The following is a 6,994-nucleotide window of genomic DNA, read 5'->3' on the forward strand; positions in this document are numbered from 1 at the left end:
AGGCTGTAAAATTCATCATGTGGATCAGGCCTACGTGTGTTTGTTATTATTGTCCCCGGTCCTAAAAGGCTTCTTTTTTCCCCCCTTTTCAGGGACATGGCTCGCATAGGCATCTCCTCGGCAGCACACCAGAACAAGATCCTGACCAGCGTCCAGGGAATGCTGTCCCAAATGCAACAGATGCAAGGCAGAATGGTTCCCGTCTGAGAGATTTAAACAAAGAAAAAAGGAAAAAAAGGAAGCAAAGCGACTTCGTTTCTTATGAAAAAAATACATAAATAACAAAAAAGATTAAATATAAAAAAAGAGACAAATAAACTATGAAGAAATAGTTTACCTCATCCATGCACTTTAAATTGGATCTAAAAGAAAAGATGTTGATGAAGAAGAAAAAAAAAGTGGTGAAAATGGCACTTTTTGAAAAATCAGACCTTTACCTTACCCTTTTTTTGTTGTTGTTTTGGAGAATGGGACGCTTCTGTCTGCAGCATTTACGGATAGATGGAGGGACGGCTGGAAAAGTGCTTCCGAGAGGCTAATCTGGAGTGCCTTTAATGGTCTGGAAGGAAAAGCGAGGGAAAGGGGGAACCGTACCTTTCTTCCTCCTCTTGGGCAGAGTGTTGTTTCTGGAACTTTCTTTCTGGAATAATCCGCGGAGCAGATTTTTTTGATTTCCTGTGACTGTGTTTATTGTACATGAATTGTTTCTGTGGGACTCGCAGGCTGCCCCGGCCACCATTGTTCTCTCTCAGCTGGATCTGTTTGGTATCTCACAGACAAAATGGAAGATCCCGACCATCATATATAAACAGTGAATCTCTGAGAGGTTGAGGGTTGGATTCTGAGGGGAGATGGCGGTGCAGGGGAGGGCTTATTTTTGAAGAGCTTTTTGTGTTTTTTGCTCTGTTCTGGCCTTGTTTTTCTCCCAGAACGCTGTATTTTGTTGCCCTCAGGACATTGCTGAGAATGTCTTTGATGTTCCAGAGGAGCCTTCCCACTCCCCTGTCTTCCCAAAAATGCCCTCCTACACCTCAGATAAACACACAATTTTGGATTCTTCCATTCATCTCCCCATCTTAATCAAAGCCCCAAAGCCGCCCAGCTTCTGCAGGAGCCTCCGACTCTTCCTCACCACCTCTGATGGACAGCTGATCGGACCAGTTGAATTGGCTCGCTAAATTGGACACGAGAATAAAGGAATTTATTGTCAGGATTCATTTGTACAAAAGGATGTTAAAAGGCAATATGGATGCAGAATGAATCAGAATCATCAGCGTCATCATCGCCAAGCAAATAAACAAAGAAAAACACGCAGGATTACAAGAACCGCCATCAAGGTGAGAATCAGTAGTATTTTTGTCTTACTCAGCGTGAGCAGAAACAGCCATGTTAACTCTATGAATTGATTTCTCTCAAAAAGATGGGAAGAATGCAGTGAACAACAAGAGAAGAAATTATCCAAACATTTGCAAGAAGAAAATTACCTGAAATTAGAAAAAATAAATAATACTTGGAAAACTTTTTTCCCTATTTTTAAAAATAATTTTCTAAATCTACTAATTTCTTGCAATTTGTGGAACATTTCTTGCTCATTTCCTCTTTCCCCATGTTTTTCCTTAAAGAAATCGCAACAATTTGCTCAGGGTTCAAAGGTTTAAATACTCGTCAAAGATGCCGAAAGCACGACAAGAAAAGTGATGTTGCTCCAGCTTTCAAGGGGTTAAATAAAACAAATCAAGATATTGGATCAAACATCCCTTTATTATTGCAGTATGCTTCTAATATCATCTACGTCCAGCCACAGAGTGCCCTAAAAGATCCATTAGACCCCCCTGTCTCCCTCATCACTGGCCCCTCAGCTCCAGAAGCTGTGTGTTAATTAACAAGTGGGTCGCGCCACCTCGGGTAGCCAGAGCAGATCAATAGCCACTGGTCTGTGATCAGTCTGCGGGCCTGATGCTGCTGGCATGTTAATGAGAAGAATTAATCAGCCGCCGACTCCCAATCAGCCACACAGACCCCACCAGAGCTCGGGAGCACTTTCCAGGAAAGACTAAAAGGTGTTTTTGGGGCGGCATTTTTCTCTTGAGCCAACACACCAGTATGCTGTGATGCTACCTGGAAGCAAATTTGCGTTTCCAGGGATAGTGAGGGAATTGCCTGCCTTCCTCTGATTAGCTTACCCTGACACTCTTACTCTAATCCAAACCAATCCAACCAACAAAGGCGACGAGCACCAGACAATCACAGTGAGAGCAGGCCGGATCATTCCTTTGCTATCCTCGGATTTGCAAATTTGCTGCCAGAATACATAGAAGTCGTGTTTTCATTTTGATTGGTTTAAATAGCATCAGATACAACACATAGTTGGCTCTGTGTCATCAATCCATGGCCAGATTTCCAAGTTTGGTCCTGAGTTGAAGATGCACACAAATGAGCACACGAGCAGGAGTTAATAAAGCATGGATTTAACAAGTTCAAGACTGATCTCACCCACTTACATTATTGGTTTAATTTATGTGCCAACGTTAACTCATCTGAATTATTTTGTACACACTGTCACAAGTTAGTAGGAGTCTGTATAACTGGTTAAAATGTATGCAGTTTAGAGAGGTTCATAATTGGATTTAATGGCCATTTTGGAGGCTGTAGTTTTTGATGGTTTTGAATAGAGCTGCGAGTAACAATTATCCTAATTAATCTGCATTATTAATCATGTTCTCACCTGATTGTTTTGTCCACAGTGTTAGAAAATAGTGAAAAAATCCCCTTTTATAATTTTAAAGAGCCATGGTGATGTTTTCAAAGAGCTTGACCAACAATCCCAAACCCAAAGATAATCAATTACTATTGTACATGATAAGAGCCCGACACAACAAACACCCCTCCACACACATGCAGACAAAAAAATAATTTTTTCTGTATTTGTAACTAACAAGGACAAGAATTAATAAGAAATTGGCACAAATACAACAAATAAAATAATAATTTAAAGGGAAAAAAGTAGTGGCTATGGTATGCACAAATATTTCCTTTTTTTTTCATTTGCAAACTACAAATTTTCAAATGTCATCCTGATCTAAAATAATGATTTAAGAAAAAAAGAAAAACAATCAGAGGGTACGGTATGTGCAAATTTGCAATTTTTCAAATTGTGTCTTCTTCTTGAACTGCACCCAGAGTGGCTTTTGACTTTTTAATTTCTATACTCTAACGCTGTCCACCTACACATTTCACCATTTCCCGTGTTCGATTTTTTTGGGAGTCAGTGGGTGGGCCTTGGTAGCTTCAGAGGTGGCTGCTTATGTCGCCTATAGTAAAATCAGCAAATTTACATGGTAAAGAAAATCATAAGCACCACACATTTCAGAAGCTTAAACTTCTGCTTGATGATTGCTTAGCTATCAAAATAGTTGCAAATTATTTAGTTAATATGAATGTGGGTTGACTCAATATTGAAAATATATATAAAAGCAGTATAAAGAAATAAATCCTTCAGTACAGAAAGCATTGAATTTAAGTAATACAACAATACAAAAAAAGCCTGCTGTAAAAGGCTTTTTACTTTATTTACTGATTGATTTTTCATGAGACACCACATATGTTAAATATTGGAAGTTAATGTGCCATAATTATTCGTACTCCTGCTTGAGGAGCTTGCGTTACAAAACAGCGTTGTGCGGTTTTATTAGCTGTTGAGAGCATTCATCTAATACACAAGCCAGCTACATGTGAATTGTGTGTTTGATGTGTGCCAACAAGTCAAGGGCATGTTTCATATATTATGCACAGCAGCATGTGGCGCGCACAAGTTAATACATCGTTGCCACAGAATCCATATTTCCCCCTGTAGTGCGGCCGCTCGCAGTCTCTGGATGCTCCGGTTCTGGCATTCGACTTTGTTTAGCAGATGAGTCGAATGTTCCATCAGGCCGGAGCTGCAGAGCAGAATTGTTGGTCAGGACTGGATGCCAAGCAGAAATTGTTTATATTCAAAACCACCATGACTGATGCAACCCCCTCTTTCCCTCCCCCCCTTTTCTCTCCCCAGCTGCTGCCGTCCATCATAAACAGGATCCCGGCTTGCTCACCACGGCCAGAATTTTTCCTCTTTGTCTTCCTCCTCCTTCTTTCCCGTCCTCTCCTTGGAGTATCCTCCGACACCGAGACGACAGATCCATCCCGGAGCGTCCGGGACGTCCACCGTCACAACTTGACAAACTTGCCACTACGCTCTTGTGGCTATCCAGCAATGTACTGGAATTACTATGAATGATTTAACAGCTTAAAAAAAGAGACAATAAGAAGAATGTAATATAATCGAGAAGCCCTGCTCCAGCGGATAATGTACTTTTATTTTGAAAGTTTCATTTTATTTTGTGATTTTTTTTTTTTGTTTGTTTTTTTATTGTTTTGTTTTGTTTGCATGTAAAGTAACAAACGTTTGATTTGAGCGTGCGAATGCGATGGCGTGTGTGCACGGTTGTGTGTGTGTGTGTAGCTGTATGAGTGACAACATCTTTGAAGTACTATCAGTAATTGTGTCTGTTTTTATGCCACTGTGGAGGAAGAGAAGATAACAGAGACGTATTGTTTTTGACATGGAAAAAGAAAAACCCTGGAATTTTTTTTTTTTGCTTTTGTGTCGTCTAAAAAAAATTAAAAACGATGTGAGGTATGTCGCTCCCATCGTGCGAACCGCTACTCAGCAACAGCATTTATTAAACAGCTTTCTGGAATGCAGCCTATTTCTGCTTTGGCAGTAACAGCGGCAAATGGACACACGGCGACACGGTGTGACTAAAACCCTCCTGTGCATAGAAACGTGCCGAAACACGGACGAGAGTTTGGACTCTCCGAGCTCGTGACAAGTTGAGGAGAAAATGAGAGCAGTTTAAAATGACGCACCTGTACACAACAAAAGGATCAGAGAAGTGAGGAAAAGGTGTTTAAGAAGGGAAAACTATTAATTTTTTTTTTTTCCAGAGCCCATCATACAGCTACAGGTTTAACCCAATGGACTATATTTGTTTTTGTTCCTTTATCTCTTTAAACTATACTTATGCGAATGTTTTTGAAAAAATGACGCTTCATATAATACAAAAACACCTCCGTCCTTAATACAGCTCTACTGCTCTTTCCTTTTTTTGGCTTTTTGGGTTTTATCTATCGAAAAAGGACCTGTTTGGAAATATGCAAGACATGTTTGGAAGGAAGAGGAAACCAGAATGTACTGTAAAATACTTTTTTCCTTTACTTAAATGTTGGACGATTTGAAAAAAAAAAAGAAAAAAAAATTAACAAAACGCAAGAGTTAATGTTTGTCATTGTATGCCTTCCGATGCCATATGATCTAGTCATGTAGATCTAACATTCTCTCAATCTTCTTTTGTACTTTTTTTTGACATGATCATGTTTTTTTGGCCTTGTTTTATTTTGTTTATGTCAAGGAGCTCTAGGTACATGTAACTTATGTCATTTATTTATGTCCTTTTATATCTAGTTTGTAAAATAATAGCCTAAAGTGAAGAAAATAAAGGGGTGCCAAAGTGCATTCTTAATAAAGTAGAAACCGTACGACAATCTCTGTGCCTCTCATTCATGCATACGCTGGCAGTGTGTGATGCAAAGGCCATCGGCACTGTCATTTATTGCAGTCATTATGTCAGAAGAGGAAAGCTGATTACCTAACTATCATGCATTGATTATTGCATTATAAGATTGCACATAATTGAGGAGTTATGTAACACAGGGAAAAGGCCAAAGTAGTACGACGAGCAGTTTCTTGGCCTCGTTTTTCCCCTCTATTCCTTGCTGTTGCTCTGTGTAACTTAAACACACATGAATTCAGAAAAACGGCCCGTCTGTTGGCAGCGTGTCCCCTTTTGCAGCACATGCTCAGCAGATATCATGACTCTGGACTCCAACACTTGGCCCTTCAACTCCTCTCAGTCCTTGGAGCAGCAGCGAGCACCGCTCACTTGGCGCAGTGTGTGTGGATGTGTGTGTTTAATCAGAACAACATCTGTTTCCTGCGCTCACTTCCAGCAGCGATAAACCACTGATTGTCCCGAGTCTTTGATAAGGGCCTGGGAGAGAGAGAGCTTGGGGGGAGAAAGGACAGTTTTAGAAATGGAGCTCGAGATCAACATTGAGCCAAATGGTGTTTTACACATTTCCTGAGAAATCACCAGCACAAGGCATGCATGCATTAAAGCTCTGGAGTTTGCAGTGGGAGATGTTTATCGGCCTCGAAGGGAAAGTGTGCCTCCTTCGCAGATTTTTGGCAAGCTTATAGCAGAAGATGAAAAAAGATTAGAGAGGCTGAGTTTGATAAACTTGCCCCAATCTGAGAACAGTTGAGTTTTTCTGTTAGACTTTTTTGAACTTGGTGTGGTATTGATTTATTTCAAAAACTTGGAAAGAAAGCAATTGGCAACAAAAGAAGAAATGACCCAAAAATTAGCAAAAGATTAGTAAAAAAAAAATACAGAAAGATGAAAATTAAAGTTAAAAAAAAAAAGATAGAGAGAGAGGGAAATGACCTTAACATAATTAGAAATATATATCTTGATAGTTCTGGAGTTTTTCCCTAGCTTTTCTCTCTTTTTCACAGATATTTTCCCCTCACTTTAAAAAAAAAATTGCCTTTTCATTGCCTTTTTTCCCCCATGTTTTTGAAAGAAATTGCACCAATTTGCTCAGGGTTCAGAGGTTTAAACACTTGTCAAAGGCATCTGAAAGCATAATATGAAATGTGATGTCGCTCCAGTTCTTATAGGGTTAAGAAATAATGCATTTATGTATACACAATGGTTATATCAGCATGCAAGATTTTTTTTTCACCTTGAAAACAACTATTTGTTTTCAAGATATTTCACAATTGTCATCCTCGTAGTGCTAAGCAGGAAACCAAGGAACCACAAAAGTCATCGGGAATCATCATCATGGGGACGTGGCTACAAAGAAGAAGGTGTGTTACTGAAAAGCAGAG

The 6,994-nt window shown here is 39.6% G+C and overlaps 1 protein-coding gene across 3 annotated transcripts in view; it reads left to right on the plus strand.

Moving 5' to 3' along the window:
* epha4l (eph receptor A4, like) overlaps positions 1-5,577 on the plus strand; it is a 64,598-nt gene extending 59,021 nt beyond the window's left edge. For all 3 annotated transcript variants that reach the window (XM_042486069.1, XM_042486071.1, XM_042486070.1), the window contains 2 exons: positions 93-1,337; positions 4,052-5,577. In XM_042486069.1, coding sequence (XP_042342003.1) covers positions 93-207 — 115 coding nt within the window. In that variant the 3' untranslated portion in view covers positions 208-1,337; positions 4,052-5,577. The remainder of the gene's footprint in view (positions 1-92; positions 1,338-4,051) is intronic.
* The last annotated feature ends 1,417 nt before the right edge of the window (positions 5,578-6,994 follow it).

Source organism: Plectropomus leopardus, chromosome 5, assembly GCF_008729295.1.
Source record: "Plectropomus leopardus isolate mb chromosome 5, YSFRI_Pleo_2.0, whole genome shotgun sequence".
NCBI lineage: Eukaryota > Metazoa > Chordata > Actinopteri > Perciformes > Serranidae > Plectropomus > Plectropomus leopardus.